Consider the following 23174-nt stretch of genomic DNA (forward strand, 5'->3'; position numbering starts at 1 on the left):
GAGGTGGTCTTTTTGGCTACTGAGAAATATTTCAGTCTCATTATGTGCCTTGGAAGGGGGTTCTTATTTGAGCTGTGTACAGGGGACTTGGGGGTGACAGAGGTGGTACAAGTACTGCTTTAAGTATGATCTAGAAAAATAAAACCTATCTCCAGCAAATCACATAGGAGAGATTTGGCTTTTGAGAGAGAATGAATTCATATTCTCTGAAACAGCCCTCCGAAGCTGGTGATCAAGGTGGAACTCTTTGATTTGCTTTAGAAAGTTTACCTCCTTGGCTGATTTTTTATTTCATTTCATTTTTTTAGACACAGCTCCGAATTGATTCTTTCTTTAGATTAGCTCAACAGGAGAGACGAGATGCTAAGGGTATTAGGAGCCAGAGACTTAACAGAGCTGTGACATGTATGCTGAGAAAAGAAAGAGAAGAAGAGGCCAGTGAAATAGAAGCGGTGTCTGTTGCCATGGAGAAAGACTGTGAGTTCCCGGATACGGCACAAGGAAAAACCCAGAAGAGAAGCATGGCAAATAAATGGAAAGAGTCATCAAACCTGAAAAGAAAGAGGCTTTCAGATCCTAAGCAAGTGAATAAATGTGGTGGGTTTCTGGGGGGCACCTGCCTCTCGCCGTCATCCGGGGCGTCTTCTGGGGAGGATGCTGAGTGTGTATCTTCGGTGAACCTGCAAAGGGGGAAAGCAGCCGAGGAGCCCCCCATCAGCCGTCCGGCTTTGCCAAGAGCAGGGCGCCCTGCTCCTGTCCGCGACGAAGACTCGACCAGCAGCAGCTCTAGTGATGATGACCGAGCAGGGACAGCACCAGTGCTGGTGACTGCCAGATCTGTGTTTGGGAAGAAAAAGGGCAAACTGAGAGGTACCAGAGGGAGAAAGAGGAAAAGCTAATTTAAACCAGTGTGTTCTCCGTCATCGGGTACAACTTAACATCTCGTAATGAATTTGTTGTGATGAAATAGTACAATTAAAAGTATTTGCACAATTTTTTTATTGTGTGGTTTGTAAAACTACGGATGCAGAGCTTGACGGTTACTTGTTTTCTGTTATGTTTTTCTAGTGTTTTCCACGTCATTGAGTGTTTCCTTGTATTCACAGTCTTTGTTCATGTTTCTATTATCATATGGTGTCTGATGCTTTCTGACAGCATTGACAGAAAGGAAGGGATTTCTGTTGGTCAGTGGTCAGTGTCTATATGCATTCCCCCTGACTTTCCGACCCAGACGAGAAGAAAGATCTCCTTATTTCTTATTCCATAACAGTGGCAATTGCCCACAACTACGTGAAGTCCTGTTTTCTGCACCTTCCCCTTTTTCCTCAGCGGCCATGTAAGAGGATAGCAGGAGGGAACCTCACTTTGCTGCCACATCCTTTGAAAAGTATGTTTGCTGTGGTTCTAGCAAAATAATGAGGAAGCTGGAATGGGGTGTGTGATTCCCCTGTGAGTATTAACTGTATACGGGAGCCTCTGTATCGTAATGTTTCTCTTTTAAGATAATTTGGTTGTCACAAGCCGACTTGTGTGTAAGTGGCTGTGGGGGCTCAGGACTGCGCCTGAACCCGTGTAGGTGGGTGACTTCAGGGGTGGCTTCCAGAGGTCGATTACTGTTGATAGAGACATTGCTCTAGAGTGCCCTGGCCACGGTTACTTTAGTGTTGCTCCTGCTGAGACCTCTCCCAACGGCGGCTCTCAAAGTTCTGATTGCTTGTGGTGAAGAGCAGGCTGAGCTTGGGTTCTTTGGCCCTCAGAGGTACTGTCTACCCAAGTCTGTGTCTTTTCTGACATCTTTGGTCTTTCCATCTTGACTGATTTTCTTCCCTCTGCCTTCAAATAATCGACATCATCACCAATGAATGCTAAATACAGATACCTTTCAACAACTGTTGACTGCTTTTTTTTTTTAGGCTTTTGTTTATTTTCACCTTTTAGCCCAACTTCTCAAATCGTTGATCTGCAGCTGCTGCTTTTCCTTGCTTATTACTTATTCTTTCCCAATTTGAAATATCTTGTCTGCTTCTACCAGTCTTCTCTAGCAGCTTTCTTCTGGAGTCAACCATGGCTTCCACATAAATATACTCAGATCTGTTTTTAATGCTTCTTTTCTCTGGAGGCATTTGAAGCAGAACACTTTTTTGGGGATGAGATGGGAGGACATTAATTTTTTCATATCCTCATTTCTCAAAGCTACCTAATAATTGGGAGTTTTCTGCATATGTGTTTGTAGATAGTACTTTTGTTAAAATTGAATTTTGTTGTCTTTAATAGATAATTTACATTTGTTTTGCCCTACAATAGCTGGGGTGAAGGCTGAGCTCCTGTAGCAAAGAGATGTTCATATGCAGTGGCCTAGATAAGCTGGACAATTATTCATCTCCCAGTCAACAGGCTGACCAGTCTGAGCTGGTTGGGCAGCTGTCCACCATGAGGTCATTCAGGGTCCCAGGATCAGCCATCCCCTAGGCTGCTGTCTAATGTGAAGGTCTAGGTCCCTGCTACATCTGCTTCTAGCCACTCTTTGGATGGGAAGTTAACCTCTTGCCCTAAACATCTTATTGAGCAAAGGCCTTGAGTGGAGAGTCAGTACTGAGTGTGGGGTTTATTTATCTGTGCTTCCTAGGATCTTGGGTTCCCAATTCCTGGGTACCTTGCCGGCCCCAAACACTGTTCTTTGTCTCCCGGGTTCTGTGAGATCTCCTGAAATTCCACTGGCATCCCTCCCTGTTGTCTTCCCTTTGCCCTCTTGGCCTCTTTACCCCAATAGTCAGCAAAAGCCTGGAATTCTTGGTTGCCTTGACAACTCTCTGATGACCTCTCATGTGTGTGTGTGTGTGTGTGTGTGTGTGTGTGTGTGTATAATTTGCTTTTCTAGTTCTCAGAAGCAGAGGTAGGCTATAAGCTACTTACAGTTGGAGGCAGAAGTATCCATGTACTTTTCAGACAGTTCAGTGTAACTGAAGTGATCATTGTTAGCATGTCACTTTAAATGATCGATTTAGGGATTCTGCCTCTTAAGAAATCCAGCACTGAGGTCTCGTGATCTTTTAAACAACCCCCTGAAAAAGGCAGGCTCTGTTTAAAAAAATATTTTTTTTTTAATGTTTCTTTATTTTTGAGAGAGAGACCGAACGTGAGCGGGAGAGGAACAGAGAGAGAGGGAGACACAGAATCCGAAGCAGGCTCCAGGCTGTGAGTTGTCAACACAGAGCCGGACGCGGGGCTTGAGCTCATGTACTACAAGATCATGACTTGAGCCGAAGTCTAACGCTTAACTGAGTCACCCAGTCGCCCCTAGACAGGTGATTTTTATTCACCAAATGATTCTTTATTCTTGTTTTAAAGAAAGCCAAAGAGAGAGAATGCCCTCTGCCTAGAATCAACCACCTATGAATAATAGTTTTCATTGTTTAGGATTTTGCAGTTTGCGGAATATTTTTTTTACCTGCCATTTTCATCCCACAAATACTGCGTACCTTTTACATCCCTGTTTTATAGATGAGGGAACCAAGGAACACATTAACTAAATGCTTAAAATCACAAGCAGATTATTGACAGGACTAATTAAAATTAGGTTCCCAGACTGCTAGTCCTATCCAATATATTAACATGACCCCAAGTCAACTTTGTATATACATCATGGTATATAATGTATTTCTTAGAAGATCTACCCACAGTCCACTAGTTTTATTTACCTTAATAATATTGCTCTATTTTGTTACCTATCGTAACTTCTTTTTAAGGGCATTTTCAGTGCCTGGGGAAATGTATACGTGCTCCAAAGTGCAGCCAGGCATATACATGTGCAGGTGCACAGGGAACATGCACCCTCAGCCTTCCTATGTAGTCTGAGCAGGAAGGAATTGAAACTTGATGCCTGTGCCCAGAGCACATTCTCTAACATTCTGGCGTGGTTGTGTGATTCTAAAAATGATGTTCACACCCGGGCAGGTGACCTAAACAGTCCGCGGCCTCCGCGTCACAGGACGTTACAGCTGTGGAGTCTTACATAACTCTTGGCATTGAGGTTCAAAAATGGATCACTTTGCTCACATAGTCTTCACGGACCTGTCCGAGTGGTTTATATTCGCCTACTGGCTCTAGCTCTAGTCGTGAGACACGCGCATGGAATGTTCCTGCTTTTCTTCAGCCCCCTTGTTTACAGGCATTCCAGCCTCCTTGCTGTATACCCAGAGGCTCCTAAAGCCGCAGCTGTCAGGATTCTAATCCCTTCCACAAGGACTCGCTGCCAGTGTATACAGTAGCAAACTGCGTGCTTCTGGGCTCGCCTTTCATGCACCCTCAGTGGTCTCTCCAGCAAAACAAAAGTTGTGGATGATACTTTTTAAACTTCTAGAAACTCAGCCCACCCGTTTAGGTAGGTCTGGATTTCACATTTAATAAATGTTGAGCTTTAGGCAGACACGTGTAATAAACACTGCGTCTTTTAGTGGAAGAGGAACGAAGTCGGGGACAGAACGCGTGGCCACTGTTGCTGTTGTTTCACCAGCGACCGCGGGGATGTCATTTGACTTTTTGTTTTCTTTGTCAGCTGTAGGGAAAATAATTGGTCTTCTAACTTATTGAGGCATACTGCAAAGAAAAATGTGGTGGCTGTGAAAAGTGATTGGGGATCCCCGGAAGAACGGAGTGCTGTATAACTCCATGGTATTACAGGGATTATGTATGATAGGAGCCAAAACTGAGATGAAAAACATCAAATCATTTCTTCCCTAAATTGGAATAACAGCTTGTTTCAGCTTGTTCACAGGATATGCTCTATTTGAGAGGCACAGAATAATTAATTTTAAACATATTTGGTTCTTCAAAGTAGAAGTTACTTAAAAGACCATTTAGTGGTTGAGCTATTAGAACCTGGGTACTTCCTACTAATACAGTGATGGAAACAAGTGAACTTTATATCTACTGCTGTTTCAGATGAAAACTGTGGTTTTCACTACACTGAACAAAATCCATTTTCTCCCAATGTTTTAATCACCTCTTAACTGTTAAGATTGCTATCTGACCAGTCAGTATAAAGATGATGCCTTTTTTTGTGATAGCTAAGGTAGTCCCTGGTGAAGGATGTTTTCTTTCTCCAGTAGCTTCTGACTCTTCTCTGTCAGAATTTTTATTTGTATTGCATAGATTGTGTTTTGGTGGTCTATCTTAAATCCTGATTTATCAATATATGAAATTTTAATTGAATTTTCTATACTAGATTTGATGTTACTTAAGCTTTATTAGGTAAATATAAAAGCACTTAACACACTTTTGAATTATTACCATTTGATATTTTATTATATTATTTGCCTAGTTTTCAAGAAATGATCAAGAAAACGTCAATATATAGCCATCCATTAGTTCATCACTTAATGGATCCAGGAACTCAAAAAGGTAAATTATTTTATGTTTCTTTATGTAATTTAGCCAATTCTAAGAAGACAAACAACTAATAGAATATAAGTGCTTATGTTTGTGGTATTTACTAATGTCTTGCCTTTTTTGTTTTAAGTTTATTTATTATTTATTTATGAGAGAGAGAGAGAGAGAGAGAGAAAGAGAGAGAGAGAATCCCAAGCAGGCTCCACGCCCAGTGTGGAGCCCAGTGCAGGGCTTGATCTCATGACTATGAGATCATGACCTGGCCCCAAATCAGGGGTTGGATACTTAACTGACTGAGCCACCCAGGCACCCCAGCATCTTTTTTTTTTTTTTTTTTAAGTTTATTTTTGAGAGAGAGAGGCAGGGAGGGGTAGAGAGACAGGGAGAGAGGATCCAAGCAGCCTCTGCACTGTCAGTGTGGAGCCCGACTCAGGGCTCGAACTCACAAACCATGAGATCATGACCTAAGTTGAAATCAAGAGTCAGTCGCTTAACTGACTGAGCCACCCAGGTGCCCCAGTGTTCTCTTTAAGACATTAGGGACTAGGACTTATCAATTGCATATTGTATCTTGGCTTGTATTTGCTAACCTGAAAAAATCTATAATAATGTGTGATGTCTACTGCTGTACCTATGGTCCTGATGATATGTTATAGATAATTTTGACAGACAAATTAGATATATAGACTTGCTAAGTACTTGGAGTCTTTTTTAAATATGAAAAAGTAGAATAAATTTTTCCTCACGTGCTACACACTAAATACATGATTGTGATTTCTAAGTTATTTCTTTTTAGATAGGAGGAGAGATAAAAGTAGTTTTAGGTGGGGCTGCAAGTTTTTATAAATGCCTGCATGAAAGATGATTTAGATTTATAGAAAAACATTTTAAGTCTGTGTTTATGGTTCCTCTGATGTATTAATTAGAGAAAAGTACATCATGCAATTTGATCTCTGAGGATAGAGGAATTTAAGTTTGAATTCTGCTGCAATAGTAGTTATTTGAAATTGATTTTTACATCATTTTAAGTATCAAGAGTGACTTTTCATGGGTTGTGTAATGCAACTGTCCCCATTGCCTTGAGATAAAAGTGCAGACAGACACTCTTGACCGCCTTGGAGGAGTGACTACTATGTTTTTGTAGAACATTTGTCATACAAATTTAATTATCTTGGCTTCTTTCTTCTTCTCTCTCCTTTATCTATACACTGTGGAAGTTTTCTATGAAATGTAGTCCTGCTTTTTTAATTTTTCCTTTTTTAGGCACACCAGGTGGCCTCTACCTAGGTGAGCATATCTTTAGGCCAAGAGAGCTGGGTGGGTGCCCAGTGTTGGCAGCCTACGTGGCTTCTACACAAACAGTTTTACTGTAGTGATTTTTGCAAACCTAAACATTTAAAGTCATGATCACTTGGAGAATCCAGCCATTTAGGTGATTTGAATGAAGATGCGATTTCTGTGCAGTTTATGAATAAAATTTCGTCATTATCATTATCTTAGTAACAATACTTGGTTTCAACTGTGCGTACAATAATTTGGCAAGTTACAAAGGAAATGGAAGGGGTTCAAGGTAAGGTTGAGACAGAACTAGTATTAAAATATTTTATAACATGAGAAAACACACCCCATAATCATCTACAGAGCCAATTAAAGCTTTAAAAATATGTTCACAGGCAGAGTAAGTGTGTGCTGCTGGGGCACGAGAATCAGATGGCATTTTGTTGGAAAGACTTCCACTAACCAGTGGAACACTCACTTCTTGGGTGCTAAAGGATATTGACTTTCCCTGTCCTCACTCTTAAACTTAAGTGTCTTGTGCTTGGAAAAGATGGAGCAAACCCATAGCCCAGTTCTTCTATTTTGCCACTGTCCTGAAGGTCCAAGAATTCTAGGATGTCACCTAAATTATACACGGATTAAAGTTAGGACTCTGGTAGATACTAAAACGTCCTCTATCTGGTTTCTAATGCTACACCAAGAGTCCAAGCCGTGTAACACCTCATCCACATTAACTTTTCAAAATATCTTATGTTGCCTACCTCTCAACAGCCACTCTCCAGCTGTTAGCCCGCATAGCAATGTGTTACAAAATAGCTCTTCAGGGTCTGCAGTCTTGGAACAGGTTAGTCCTAACCCAAGGCTCAGTGATTTCTGTGCACGACTCCCAAATCGGCCTTACTGCCGTGTCAGATCAGAGCAGATACCAAAATGGGATTAAATGTTGCAGGAGATTTACCGGGGGAAGTGTTTGTGGAGAATAAGGAAGGAAGGAACAGAAGTGGGCAGGGGGAAGCCATCAGATCACGGTGCAGGTCTGACGTGTTCGAGAGGAGAGGGAGCGAGGCACCCACTAGGTACGGGTCATCTGTGGAATGGGAGCGGGCTGGCTTTAGCGGGTAGCCCCAAGGGGAGACACGGCTTCTGAGGGACACAGCGGGAGCTGTCAGGCAGCTATGGTCCCAGGGGCAGGCTCCCTTAGTCTGAACAGCACACCTCTGTGGCCAGCATGTCCTACTGCAGGATAATCTGCATGATTTTTTTGCCTTTTGCAGATTTACACCCCCACCCAACCTATCTTTTCTGTCTCAGTTTATGGCAACTTCATTCCCTGGCTACCCAGAAATGTGGAATCAGCCTGGTCCTTCCTTATACCCTTCATCACTATCTCCCATCAATTTTACTGACTCCTGTTTCCCGACTCCTCATACCCCCAGACAGCATCAGTCACCTTGATTCAGGTGTTTATTATTTCTTCTCATGACTGTCATAGCTGTCTTCCACCTGGCTGCCCCTACTCTAGGCCAGCTCCCCCTTCTTATCTTCTGTACATCTTTATAGCTGCAGGATCTTTTCAAAAATTCAAATCTTGTCACATTTGCCTTGTGCTTAAAATTCCTCAGTGTCTCATTCTTTTCAATAGGACAAAATCAAGACTTCTTAGCATGACCTAAGAATTTTATCTCCTGCTACCCCCCCCCCCGCCCCGCCCCCACTCATCCTACATTTTAGTTCTCAGAGTTTCCTAAACCGGAAAATTGGTCAAGAGTCTTTGCCAATGGGCCTTTGCACATGTTGTTTTCTCTGCATGACGTCTTGCCCTCTCTCATTTGACTCCAGGACTCATAATCATCAGGGCTCAGGTCCTGCTTTTCTGAGCTTTCTCTTTCTATTTTTGAGTGAACTAGTTAGATCTCTATTATAACAGGTATGTGTTACCCTATCTTTATATTCATAGTGCCCAGGTACTCAGTAAAATGAGTGGATGAATGAATTAGCTCTAACTGGGGCTGTTGGCTGGACTTACAATTTGCTCATTAGGAATGATCTGTTTCTGGTCCCCAGTCAGTTGATTCTTTTCAGAACCAAGTATACTGTATTCTGTAGGGATATCAGGTGAAAACCTTCCACAAGCATCTTTATAAATCTTTCCAGAGTTGGATCAATGGCTTTTATAAGCCACATTACCTTAATATATAAAGAAGAAAGTTTTAGTAATTGTATTGCTGTTTAGGGGACATATCAAACTATAGTCTGAGGTGATATTTTTTACGTAGTAGGAGGAGTACGACCGCACATATAATTACTAATGTGAGAAATCATTCATAAGCAGCCTGAACAACTATTTGCTAAACTGACACATCCTCCACATGTTGAATAAACATAACTCTTAAATAACAGTCTGCTTCAGACAACTTCAGAACACCAGGGTGAGTGTCACGTTTGTGTGTCCATTGCTACCCTCGAGGGGAGGATCTACCACAACTTCTACAGCTCGCGAAAGCAGGCTTGGCTCCTGGACCCAGTGTCGCCCTAGTTCAACTCTTGTGGCTCTTGCCAGGATCATTGCAATTGTGTTCTACTAATCAGCTTCCACCTAGCCTTCACTGCTGCTGTCAGAGCTAAATTTGCTCCTGTCAATTCCTGCCACAGCTCCTCACCTGAGAAGCACACACTTGTTCCCTTTGTCCCCACAAGTCCAACCCCAACCTGTCCCTGCAACCACTTATTTTCTACAACACCCCAACATGCACCTTGTACACCAACTCTGGGGGGTTTTGACCACTCCCCGGGAACTTTCCTCTCCCTTGACCTTGCTTCCTTCCTTCTCTGCCTGGCCACCTACCTCTTCCCTCCTCCTTGAGAACAGCTTCTCCAGATTCCCCCACTACTGGTGCTTCCCAGAGCACTTTAGAAATACTTTTTATTGTGCTTGTCACACTTCATTCACATTTTTAGGTGTCTGTCCCCATGGGGATCCCAGCAAGCAAACTTTGAGTACAACTAATTTTGGTTCTTTTTTTCCTTTCCATTTGCATCCTGAGCCATCTAGTAAAGGGCGAATTGTCTTTCTTCTGTAAATGTAACCTCATTTGATCCACTGTATCAAAGTGATGCCTCTGTATATTCTTGAAACTAAGCAGAACTCCAGACAAAAAATATTTGTGAAATCTTCTCGGGGATTAGTTTTAACATCAGGCCCAAGACCTTGACATTGCTGAGACATCCAGAATTCTTTCAAGTTAGCCTGTGACCATTTACTAATTGAAAAATAAAATCTTTAACGTCTTTTTTTTTTTTTTAATCTCTAGCTATTTCTAAAAAGCACATGACATTCATCTTTGAATAGAAGATTCAGTTGAATGACAAGGCTCTTTCATTTAGTAGAGGGGTTTTTACTTTAAATTTTGCTGACGGGTTTTCATGACAACCCTTAAATGGAAGCTTAAATTCACCTGTCAGAGCTATTAAAGACATTTTTTTTTGGGGGGGGGGGGAGGGTGTACTTCTGTGATCTGACCCTTCCATTTATTACTGTTGTTATTGACCTTAAAAGTATAAAAGAGAAGAATCTAGACAGAGCTCCTGTTTTTGAAGGCTTACTACAATCCAGTCTGAAGTGAATTTTCCTCTTAAGAAAAGCATCATCATAATGTAGCAGAATTCTGCTAATTTTCACTTCATACTTGAAACACCTTTAATTCTCAGGAGAACAAGAGCACCTGGTAGATTTTATTCGCTGTCAGCAAAGATTTTAATAGCAGGAAAATGGTGCTTAAGACTTTTTTGTATCAAAGAGCATTAAAATAAGTAAGCCCGAAATAGCAACATAGTTAATTGTAATGCTGTCTTAATTATGTTTTATTTATAATTTGTTTTGATATTTGTTTCAATATTAAATTCATTAATAATACTCTTAAGATTATAGTAGATAACTTTTATCTAAAAGTAAAGATAATCAGAAGCTTTCTGCTTTTCATATCAGAAAGTCAAGATTCAACATTTTGAGTAACATGACTCAGTTTTAGTTATTTGTCCCAGGGCCTAAGTGCTAGGTAACAAGGGGAGAATATGTGTGGAAAAAATATTCTTCAGAAATATAAATTAGAATTCCATTGTTGATAATGATACTACTTTTTGGAAAAAATTTCTCTTCAAATTTTAACTAAAGGCCAAAGAATATCTATTGATTCATTAATCTTCTTAAGATTCATTCCCATATTCAACAAATAACTAAGCATTCATTTTATTTTATTAACAATTGTTTTTAAACGTTTATTTTTGAGAGAGAGAGAGAGCACGTGAGCGCATGAGAGAGCGGGGGAGGGGCAGAGAGAGAATCTGAAGCAGGCTCCAGGCTCTGAGCTGTCAGCACACAGCCCGATTCAGGGCTCGAACCCACGAACCGTGAGATCATGACCTGAGATGAAGTCGGACACTCAATGGACTGAACCACCCAGGTTCTTTGAATATTATGTTTGGAGGATAGATTTCTGCTTTTTATTACAAGTTTCATGTAAGAATGCCCTTATAACTAACGCAGCTCTTTCCACTGGATTTCAGTTCAGAGGCTCTTGTCATCAAAGCGGTGATGTTGCTAAAACTTAATATTAAACATGTCTTTTGATTTAAATAACTACTGTTAAAATTGTTATTTAAATCTTTAAATAGAAGTTTATGCTGAAAAACAGTAAAGTTTTAAGATAGAAATAACTGCGTGTGTGTGGTGGGTGTATTTGCTTTTTTTTTTTTTTTTTTAACATTTATTCAGTTTTGATAAACAGAGAGACAGAGCATGAGCGGGGGAGGGGCAGAGAGAGAAGAAGACACAGAATCCAAAGTAGGCTCCAGGCTCTGAGCTGTCAGCACAGAGCCTGACATGGGGCTTGAACTCAAGAACAGTGAGATCATGACCTGAGTGGAAGTCGGACTCTTAACTGACTGAGCCACCCAGGTGTCCCAACTTTTAAAATCGTACATATTACATCTAGACAAATTATTTTAAAAGCCAAATTTGGTACATTGTAGTTTCCTGTTATAAATTATACTAAATTTTTCTGAGACTGACTTCTTAAGGAATGCCTATAGTATTCGTATATTATTTAAATGTAGAAGAGACTAGTAATATAAAACATTATCAATTAAATTTTATTCAACCTGACAATATTTTCTGTATGATACATGGCATCCTAGGTATATAATTAATTTTGAATGACCACATATGGGTAGAGTTGTACTCTTTTAAGTATATAAGCAATTAATAGTGGCCATTGTTTCATTAATCTCTTTGGAGATCCTTTATTTTGGAAAGTGTAAATAATTTGATTATAATAATATATTCACATCTATATTTTTAGATCTCACTTCTTTTTGAAGGTAAAGATGTAGTCATTCTTAAAAAAATGACTAGTTTTGTTTATTTAGAAAGACTGTAAAAAAACAGGAATCATCTGCTATTACACTCTTGTTAGGACAGCAGCACTAATCTGGTCTACTAACCTTTAAAAGAAAGTGCAACGTCAGAGATGTCAGGTTGTAGCAGTAAATATTCACTGGCAAAGTTTTTATATCAAAGATTAGAACTTTAGGAGACACTCCTGGGATTTAGTGTACTCTAACATCTATTAATCCCTGATACCTTGGGTAACTTCTCAGAAAGCACTGCATTTACAGAGAGTATGCTAGGAGGTCCAAGAAGGCACATTCAGCTAAAGGTCAGGGAAGCAATTAATGTTCTCTGCTTTTCCCTAAAGAACATCCACAGCAAATCTGCCTCCTCCCCTACCCCATTTTAGCAAGGCATGCGAATATAATGAGATGAAAGTTAAAGTTCAAGAAAAGCATATTACCAACATTATTTGGTTCTTAGAGTCCTTCTTGCATGTGAATGCATGCCATCTTTGAAAAAGTACAGTGCAATTGATTACAAGGGTGGCTTTTACTAAAAGTATTGGTTTTTCATTTCTTAAGTTTTTCTAGATCTCTGCCAAGGGTCAGTGTTTGTGGTGCTGTAGATTGGAGTGTAGACTGGGCCCTTCCTATAGTGTGCTGTTAAGTTAGAGTGTTTTGGGGGTGATACCTGGTTCTGTGTAGATCCTTGGAAGGACTCTACTGAAGGATCACAGAATTTAGGACGGGAAATCATGTTGACAGGAAGTCCTTCCTGTGACTGTGGCCTCTGAAGAAAGTTTTCAACAATGTCAAACTTGATCTACCTCCATCTTGCCATTCTGCTCCCCGAACGCTAGGGAATGATGTTACTGAAGCTAAGAGGACAGAGCTGGCAATAACATCTTCTCTTAGGACTCAGGGACTCAAGACTCTCACTTCTATTCTTGCCTCAGTGCAATGGAGAAGTTTGAAAACCACTTGAGGCTTTCACATACTCTTGAGTCCAGAATTTTTAAGACTGGCACTGGGGCCATGTATGTATTTGCATATTTTCCCCTTTGCTAAAATTTTGGAACACATTTTAAAAATAGAAGTTTGCTCACCATGAAGCTTACTTTTAGGAATAATAGACAAAAAAATTGGTGTCAGATTTTGGCTTAATATTGAGAAGAATTTTCAATAGTCACATTTTCTAAATGCACCTCGTGAAGTAGCACATTTATCTTCACTGGAAATGCTGAAAGAGGTTGCACAAGCTGACTATGTAGTATACACCCAACAGGAACATGAGGTTCCCAAATTAGGTGTAAGGTTCGGCTAGAAGGTATCTGAGGTGTTTTCCATCTTGACATTCTAGGATTCTATGACATTTTAATTTTGAGTGGTGCATCTGTTTTAAAACTTTGAATAGTTGCAATGTTGGAAACTGTGAAAGTTTTTAACTTTTTGAGATTTGGGAAATAAATTTTCTAGCAGGAGCTTATTTTCTATGAAGACCAGAATGAGAAGTTTTTATACTGCTCCCCAGTTTTTTGGAAATACTTGTATTTGTTATTTGTTTATTTACTTGCTTATTTTTGGATATCAGGACTGAGGTGTGAGTTAATCATCCCCATCAGGTCATGATGCACTCTCATCAGGCAAGACTCCACTGTTGTATGTATATCTGTCTGTATGTTCCTTCCTTCCTTCCTTCCTTCCTTCCTTCCTTCCTTCCTTCCTTCTTTCCTCCCCTCCCCTCCCCTCCCCTCCTCCCCTCCCCCGCTCTCCTCCCCTCCCCCTCCTTTCTCCTTCCCTCCTCCCCTCCCCCCTCCCCTCCTTTCCTTCCCTCCCCTCCCCTCCCCTCCCCTCCTTCTTCTTTTACCTGTTAAGAACTATGTTGAAGAGAACTAGACCCAGATTCAGTGCTGGGGTGGGGGAAGTGGCCAGAAGGACTAGCCAGACTCAAAAGCACAGAAACAAGACTTGAAAAGTCAATGGAATTTAACGATTGGTATAAGAAATAAATAGCTTCTCCGTTAATGCAAATCATAGATCAAAGGTTAAACTTAAGACACAGTTCCTTTGTGAAGACATCCCTTAGTAACCACCACCATGGTGAGTTACCCCTTCTTTATTTAACTCTGGAATTTTCTTTTATTCCCCAGCTTTACTGAGGCATAATCGACTATTAAATAGAGGTTATATACATTTAAGATGTAGGATTGATGTTTTGAGAGATATATATATATATGTATACATATATATATACATACACACACCCTTATATATTATATATATGTATAGATATATATTATATATGTATGTGTATATATATGTGTATATATGTATATATATATTATATATATGTAAAAATAGGTATATATATGTCTATATGTATAGATATATAGAAATGAACATGACAAGCTAATTAACATATCCATCACTTCACGTTGTTACTGTTTGTTTTTTTTTTTATAAGAACACTTAAGATCTACTCTCTTAGCGAATTTCAAGTATACATTATTATCAACTGTAGTCGCCATGCTCTACATTGGATCTCTAGAACTATTCATCTTGCATAAAGGAAACTTTGTACCCTTTGACCACTATCTCCCCCTTGCCCCTAGCCCTGCCCCTGGCAATCACCGTTCTACTCTCTGCTTCTATGAGGAAGTATGGAATTTTCTGTCTGGTACCTCACAATCCAGTATTTTTGTTTACATGATGATCTTGTTATATTATGAGTTTCATGACCAAAGTACAATAACAATTATAATAATGATAATAATTTATCAAGCTTTAGGTAGCAGTCAAAGTGCTAAGCACTTTACATGAATCATCTTATTTAAAGCTCCCAACACTCTTTGATGTAGATTCTTCTGTCACGTTTTACAAATAAGGAAATAGAGACTTAGAGGTGTGTATCTTGCTCCGTAACTAATTTGTTAAGTTCTTAGAGATGGCTAGTTTTTAAAAGTTACATTATAGCTTTTTAGGAGTAGAGAAGGAGCTTTTGGAGCCACCAAAAAAAGAATTCAAATTTAGCTCCTTCATTTACAAGTTGCATGAGATTGGTCAAGTTAATAAAGCTCTCTGAATCTTAGTTTTGTTATCTGTAAAAGTACAAAGAATAATGCCTTACCTCACAAAACTGTTGCAAAAATTACATGAAATAAAAAGAAATTACATGAAGTAACATATATAATATATTTAACATGGTCTGGCATGTTTAAAATGTGCTCAGTAACTGGTGATGTTGCCTATGAACCTTATGCAGTGTCCTGGATGTTAAGATGCCGTTAATTGCCCCAAAGTAATGTACTTAAAATAAGTAATAATAAAATAATACAAGGGTATATTGTTGGATGGTATTGAATATCTTTTGTCATAAAGGGAATACTATGATGCATTTTTGAAATAGCTGCAATTGCATTGTGTAGCCAATATGAATAGTCAAGATCTTATGTTTCTTTTTTTTTTTTTTTAATTTTTTTTTAATGTTTATTTATTTTTGAGACAGAGAGAGACAGAGCATGAACGGGGGAGGGTCAGAGAGAGGGAGACACAGAATCCGAAACGGGCTCCAGGCTCTGAGCTGTCAGCACAGAGCCCGACGCAGGGCTCGAACTCACAGACCGTGAGATCATGACCTGAGCCGAAGTCAGACGCTTAACCGACCAAGCCACCCAGGCGCCCCAGATCTTATGTTTCATTGCCAGTCTTTCTCTTGTTTTAGATAAATAGATTGGTAGCCTTTGAAAATCATTGCTTTTTTAAAAAATATCAATTATTGTTTGTTTCACATGGCTTTGCAGAAATGAATAATGGTGATTTCAACTTTGGTGAAAATCAGAAAGCTGTGGACATATGAAATGTTAGCTTGTAGTATGAGTTATTTTAAAATAGTTCACCTTGCTATTATACTGCAGATAAGGTCAATGAATATTCAAAAGTAACTTAGAATAAGTAGAAATGCTACATTTCCATCAGTTCTTTTTCCTGGTTGTTACTAACACAACAACCACAACCATTAACTTCTTCTTTTCCTTTCAGAGAAGGGAGATGATGACAGCAAGAAAGTGGTTGCAGAGATCATGGCAAGATGTTTTGTTCCAAGTTTAATAACAACCACCTCCTGGGAGGGATTTCATTTTGTTGGTCATGAGATTCTAATTACCGAAGCCATGGATTCTTACGGTGCTGTTGTTTGGCCATCGGTATAATTTCACATAGAATTTGCTACCTTTCAATGATTTTTCAGCCAGTTTTGTTCATTACTGTGTACTATTTGGAAGAGAGAAAATAGGTTCTATTGTTCTAGTTTGTGACCTCAAACAGCACTAAAACTTAGGAAAACGCTTCCAGCAATCAGTTCTATTTTTGACTTGAAGGGTTGATTGACAACGAGCACTGTTTACACTGCCAGTGTTTTGTGACCATTGGAGTTTAGAATAGCAAACATTTTTATTTCCCATTAAAACTGGCTCCATTTGAGTTAAATAGTCATAATGAAATCTATTAGTCTCAACATGCAGAGTGTTCTAAAATGTCACCAGTCCTTTACCAATTGTCCATGAAGGGGACAGACCACCCCCTACCACTGTCTGCCCCAATCCCACACACTTCTTTGAAATGACTATTATTATTAGAAGTTGCTTTCTTTGTTTTATTTTATTTTTAAAAAAATGTTTATTTATTTTTGAGAGAGTACGAGTAGAGGAGGGTCAGAGAGAGAGAATCCCAAGCAGGCGTCACTGTCAGCACAGAGCCTGAAATGGGCCTTGAACCTATGAACCATGATCATGACCTGAGCAGAAGTTGGTCATTCAACTGACTGAGCCACCCAGGCACCCCAGAAGTTGCTGTCTTTAAAGATAATCAGGGGCATCTGGGTGACTCAGCTGGTTGAGCATCTGACTTCGGCTCAGGTCATGATCTTGCAGTTCATGAGTTTGAGCCCCGTGTTGGGCTCTGTGCTGACAGCTCAGAGCCTGGAGCCTGCTTCAGATTCTGTGTCTCCCTCTCTCCACCCGCCCCCTTCTTCTGCTCTGTCTCTCAAAAATAAAAAGAAAAAACATTAAAAAAAATTTAAAGATAATCAAACCTACACAATTGAGTTCCATAGTTTCATTTCTCTTATCTCCCCAACAGTACCCAAGGACTTTTTCTAGTCTAAATATTGAACCTATTGGAGGATGTACCTCTGTTGTGATGTGTATGTACACACACACATGTTCACACATGTACATACATATAGTATTAGTGTATATGGTGTATTTATCTAATAGACTTTAATTTCAGTTTCTGTTGTTACTTGCTGAGAACTTTTTTTTTTTTTTTTTTTAACTTTCATAGGCCCTTGTTCTATGCTATTTTCTGGAAACAAATGTAAAGCACTATAATATGGTTGACAAAAATGTGATTGAAATTGGAGCTGGAACAGGGCTGGTCTCCATCGTGGCAAGTTTACTTGGTAAGTAGGGACTCTTGATTGAATGGGGTCAGAGAATTACATGATCAGATGCAATTACTTGCTTTTGCTGTCTAGTTTACTATAACCTAGGCTAATTTTTAGCTCCTTAATTGTTTGAATGGGCTTCATCAAGAAACACTGCCAATTTTATTTATTTATTTTTTTGTTTGTTTGTTTTGAGACAGAGACAGCGAGTGGGGAGGGGCAGAGAGGGAGAGAGAGAATCTCAAGCAGGCTCTACACTGTTAGCACAGAGTTTGATGTGGGGCTCGAACTCACGAAACCACGAGATCATGACCTGAGCTGAAACCAAGAGCCAGACACTTAAGCGACTGAGTCACCCAGGCATTCTGAAACACTGCCAATTTTAAAGTCACCTTACTGGTTTCTTTCAGAATTTTCTGTGAAGTTGTATTAATTCTGCTCATGGAGAACCAAGTCACGAGTGTATTGTAACTGGGAGCTGTGTTCAGGCCTCCTGGCTGCTAGGGGAGTCATGTGGGATACAAGGCCCAGGGGGATGTCTTGCTGCTGGCTCTGGCCGTCTTTGTTTAAATGGTAGCCCTGTTTCAACATTCCTGAGCAGCCAGATATTCCTTTTGGGTTTTGGAGCCCTGTGCTTTCGTGAAAAAGCACCTGTTGGAAGAGAGAAGGAGTGTTATCAATCATGTCTGCTTCTAATTTTAGGTGTTTCCCCTTGAATTTCTTTTCCCAGCTCATCTCTGTTCTTTTTCTGGGACCCCTTCTTCTCTTACCAGTGTTCTCTTGTCTCATGGAATGTGTGACAGTCCCTACATACGCCTGAGCCTGCTTCACTTCCTCTCTTGTTGTTACCTGTTGCATTGCCTCTGTTTAGCTGCCTTCTCTGATGGGTGCTCCCCAAGTCTGTCTTGGTTTTCTTGATCTTTAGAAGTGCACACCTGCCAGTCTACAATCTTGAGAGGAATTCAAAATTTAGCAATTTACAATTTTCTAAATGCTGGGGAAATATAGGACCCTTGAAGTCTTCCATATATATTTTAAAATTGCTTCTTCAGATACTGCTTTCTGAAGTCAGTATTCCGTTTAGTATGGGTACTCAGAGGTACTACTGGATTTGTACCCAAAGGCTTCCTGATCAGGAGCACATTTGTGCTTCAGAAAGTCATTTGTTCCATTAAAAATAATTGGTCCTTTTAGGCTACTTGTATAACTTAACACAAATAACAAAAGATGGAGACGGATGGTGTTCTGCTCTCTAGACACAAAGATCTTCATAGTCAGGGAGTTCATATTCACTCTGGGCAGTTGGAGGTGGGGTGGGGGGAGGTCTTCCTGATCTTGGGATTTTAAAAAGATTTGTTGAAAATGATAGACCCACCCACACTAGAATGTGACAATTCATATTTCTCTGATTCTACCAATGATACACATGTTTCATATTTCCCACAAAACATAATCAATGGCCAGAGAAACTTGTCATCATGACTAAGGAGTGATTTCTTAACTGGTCTGGGCTGTGCTATACTTCTCTCCCAGTTCTGCTTTCTTATTTCTTACACCAGTCTCTTCTTGTCTGATGATGTGGAATTGGCCAGTCCCTAGATTTATTTACACGTTATATTCAGTCTCTGCTACTGCTCAAATTTTACTTTAAGGGCCAAATTTTATTGGTTATTGGTTTTTACAATTTTGCCTCTTCCAATTTCTTCCTGAAAATGACCACTACTATTCGCTTTTCACTCAGAGGCTGTGCACATCTTCTTCATATGCGTATTCTGTCCTGCATCTGTGGTCCTTGGCTGTAGGAACACTATGTGTGTGTCAGGGCTAGGTTTTAAACATCTTTTGATGGGAAGATTCATATTTGTAAAGTGGTCAAGCTGAGAACTTGGGCATAAACATGGATGTCATGACATTTCCAATGTAATTGCATTAAAAATTCTTTCTGCACCTGAGTGCCTCCTGTTCAATGATAGAATGCCCATGTAATATACTCTCATTTCGGTTCACATGACTTGGGCTCAGCATTCTTTTAGCAAATAACCTATGCACTGCAAATAACCTATGTACTGAAATAACCTATTTCAGCAGTGACTTCTGATTTTTCCATTGAGGGTTCCAAATACTTTTTTTTTTTTAATTTTTATTATTTTATTTTTAATTTATTTATTTTTAAATTTACATCCAAGTTAGTAGCATATAGTGTAACAATGATTTCAGGAGTATATTCCTTAATTTCCCTTATGCATTTAGCCCATCCCTCCTCCCACAACCCCTCCAGCAACCCTCTGTTTATTCTCCATATTTAAGAGTCTCTTATATTTTGTCTCCCTCCCTGTTTTTATATATTTTTGCTTCCCTTCCCTTATGTTCATCTGTTTTGTATCTTAAATTCTTCACATGAATGAAGCCAAATGATATTTGTCTTTCTCTGACTAATTTTGTTTGCATTAATACCCTCTAGTTTCATCCACACAGTTGCAAATGGCAAGATTTCATTCTTTTTGATTGATGAGTAATACTCCATTGTACATATATACCACATCTTCTTTATCCATTCATCCAACGATGGACATTTGGGCTCTTTCCATACTTTGGCTATTGTTGATAGTGCTGCTATAAACATGGGGGTGCATGTGTCCCTTCGAAACAGCACACCTGTATCCCGTGGATAAATGCCTAGTAGTGCAATTGCAGGGTCGTAGGGTAGTTCTATTTTTAATTTTTTGAGGAACCTCCATACTGTTTTCCAGAGTGGCTCCACCAGCTTGCATTCCCACCAGCAGTGCAAGAGATCCTCTCTCTCCGCATCCTTGCCAACATGTTGTTGCCTGAGTTGTTAATGTTAGCCATTCTGACAGGTGTGAGGTGGTATCTCATTGTAGTTTTGATTTGTATTTCCTTGTGGATGAGTGATGTGGAGCATTTTTTCATGTGTCGGCTGGCCATCTGGATGTCTTCTTTGGAGAAGTGTCTATTCATGTCTTCTGACCATTTCTTCACTGGATTATTCACTTTTTGGGTGTTGAGTTTGATAAGTTCTTTATAGATTTTGGATCCTAACGTTTTGTCTGATATGTCATTTGCAAATATCTTCTCCTATTCTGTCGGTTGCCTTTTAGTTTTGCTGATTGTTTCCTTGGCTGTGAGAGATTTTTTATTTTGATGAGGTCCCAATATTTCATTTTTGCTTTTGTTTCCCTTGCCTCGGGAGACAGATGTGTTGAATAAGAAGTTGCTGCGGCCAAGATCAAAGAGGTTTTTTTTTTTTTTTTTTTTTTTTTAAATTTTTTTTTCAATGTTTTTAAATTTATTTTTGGGACAGAGAGAGACAGAGCATGAACGGGGGAGGGGCAGAGAGAGAGGGAGACACAGAATCGGAAACAGGCTCCAGGCTCTGAGCCATCAGCCCAGAGCCTGACGCGGGGCTCGAACTCACGGACCGCGAGATCGTGACCTGGCTGAAGTCGGACGCTTAACCGACTGCGCCACCCAGGCGCCCCAAGATCAAAGAGGTTTTTGCCTGCTTTCTCCTTGAGGATTTTGATGGCTTCCTTACATTGTCTTACATTGAGGTCTTTCATCCATTTTGAGTTTATTTTGGTGTCTGGTGTAGGAAAGTGGTCCAGGTTCATTCTGCATGTCGCTATCCAGTTTTCCCAGCACCACTTGCTGAAGAGACTGTCTTTATTCCATTGGATATTCTTTCCTGCTTTGTCAAAGATTAGTTGGCCATACATTTGTGGGTCCATTTCTGGGTTTTCTATTCTGTTCCATTGATCTGAGTGCCTATTTTTGTGCCAGTACCATACTATCTTGATGATTACAGCTTTGTTATACAACTTGAAGTCTGGGATTGTGATGCTTCCAGCTTTGGTTTTCTTTTTCAAGATTGCTTGGCTATTCGGGGTCTTTTCTGGTTCCATACAAATTTTAGGATTATTTGTTCTAGCTCTGTGAAGAATGCTGGTGTTATTTTGATAGGTATTGCATTGAATATGTAGATTGCTTCAGGTAGTGTTGATGTTTTATCAGTATTTGTTTTTCCTATCCAGGAGCATGGAATCTTTTTTCCATTTTTTTGTGTCTTCTTCAGTTTCTTTCATAAGCTTTCTATAGTTTTCAGTATATAGATTTTTTATCTCTTTGGCTAGATTTATTCCTAGGTATTTTATGGTTTTTGATGCAGGAGTTTCCAAATACTTTGACTTTTCCCTTTCTCTAGATTATTTTTCTCCTAGCGTATAGTAAATAGAAAATAACAACAGAAATAATAATAAAACAAAAACCCCAGGAGAACAGAAAATGCAATGGAGTGCAAAAGTACCATGGGAATCTAATTTTTTTTAAGGGGACGTATAAGGCTACTTTAGCATCTGTGTTGAAGAGATTTCCTTCCTGTGTGTAGTGATCAGTCGTTTCCGTGGGGTTAGCGATTGTGCAGAATTGTAAATGCATGTTGGCCTGAAACCTGATTGTTTTACCTTATCCCTCGAGGATTACTTTTCCTACTGTTCTTTGTTTCATAGGTGCACATGTGACTGCCACAGATTTACCTGAATTACTTGGAAACCTGCAATATAATATTTCCCGAAACACCAAAATGAAATGTAAGCATTTGCCTCAGGTTAAAGAACTCTCCTGGGGTGTAGCTTTAGATGAGAACTTCCCCAGATCTTCCAACAATTTTGACTACATCCTGGCAGCTGATGTTGTCTACGCTCATCCTTTCCTGGAAGAACTCCTCATTACCTTTGACCATCTGTGCAAAGAAACTACCGTCATCCTCTGGGTCATGAAATTCAGGTTGGAGAAAGAAAATAAATTTGTAGATAGATTTAAGGAGTTATTTGACCTGGAGGAGATTTCCAGTTTCCCCAGCCTGAATATTAAGTTGTATAAAGCTGTGAAGAAAAGCCGGAGGAGTGCAAGGAAAGGAAAGGTGGTTTCCAGAAGAGTGTTCCTTTAAAGAAGACCCTGGATGATCTGATGTAGCAGTGACTTTCCCAAGTCACTTGCCTCATAAACTTGCCTCACCCCAGACAGGAATTTTCCCACATATAGCACCTGAGTCTAGAAGATGGCTAAGCTGTACCGTGTGGTCATTGGTTAGGACAGAGTTGACTTTTCTTATCCCTCAATAGCACCATTTATTATTATTATCATTTTATTAAATGGTACTGTTGTTTGTAATGTGTAATTGTAGGATAATTTTTAATATCTCTAAAATGAACATTGCTATTGCTTTAGACATGAGCTTATCTGATTCTCTCTTTAGAAATAAAGAAATGGATTACAATGGGATCTGCAAGTAAATCTGAAAAGGCAGATACATAATATAATGGTAACTAGGAGATTAATTTTGTGGTTTTCCTTAGTGCCACCTTATAGGTGGTCAGTGGTCTCTGCTTGGCAGGGTAGGCCTCGAGCACAACCTCTGAAATCAATCATGCATGTGGAGCTGAGGTCACAGGCAAGGACATTTCATTCTAGTAAATGAAAAATGACTGGAGGCAAACATTAACACAGTTGAGATTTTGGAGAAGTAATTGTTTAATTTTCAAGCCATGTACAGTTATGTTGTATCACAGAGAGAGAAATAAATATAAAAACTTTGGGTTGAAAATACACATGAAAAGATTTGGGCTCCTAAACTCAAATCACCAGATACAGGGCTGGT

The 23174-nt window shown here is 39.6% G+C and overlaps 2 protein-coding genes across 4 annotated transcripts in view; both read left to right on the plus strand.

Annotated features, from left to right (window-relative positions):
- Positions 1-1108, plus strand: part of LOC102956996 (basic immunoglobulin-like variable motif-containing protein) — a 79922-nt gene extending 78814 nt beyond the window's left edge. Inside the window, exon 24 of one of the 2 annotated variants that reach the window (XM_042979890.1) lies at positions 309-1085. In XM_042979890.1, the coding sequence (XP_042835824.1) occupies positions 309-899 (591 nt within the window). In that variant the 3' untranslated portion in view covers positions 900-1085. Of the gene's footprint in view, positions 1-308 lie in introns of both variants that reach the window. The other variant, XM_007075298.3, reaches the window with a different exon arrangement.
- LOC102956716 lies at positions 922-22687 on the plus strand. Of its 2 annotated transcripts, none has more exons than XM_042979904.1 (5): positions 922-944; positions 5321-5400; positions 16093-16256; positions 17395-17512; positions 22024-22687. In XM_042979904.1, exons 2-5 carry the CDS (start codon positions 5331-5333, stop codon positions 22461-22463), a joined length of 792 nt encoding a protein of 263 aa, XP_042835838.1. In that variant the 5' UTR covers positions 922-944; positions 5321-5330; the 3' UTR covers positions 22464-22687. The 2 variants fall into 2 exon arrangements, with proteins under 2 accessions (XP_042835838.1, XP_042835847.1); XM_042979913.1 differs by lacking the exon at positions 922-944 and adding an exon at positions 3268-3305.
- The last annotated feature ends 487 nt before the right edge of the window (positions 22688-23174 follow it).

This window comes from Panthera tigris, chromosome A1 (assembly GCF_018350195.1).
Source record: "Panthera tigris isolate Pti1 chromosome A1, P.tigris_Pti1_mat1.1, whole genome shotgun sequence".
Taxonomy (NCBI): domain Eukaryota; kingdom Metazoa; phylum Chordata; class Mammalia; order Carnivora; family Felidae; genus Panthera; species Panthera tigris.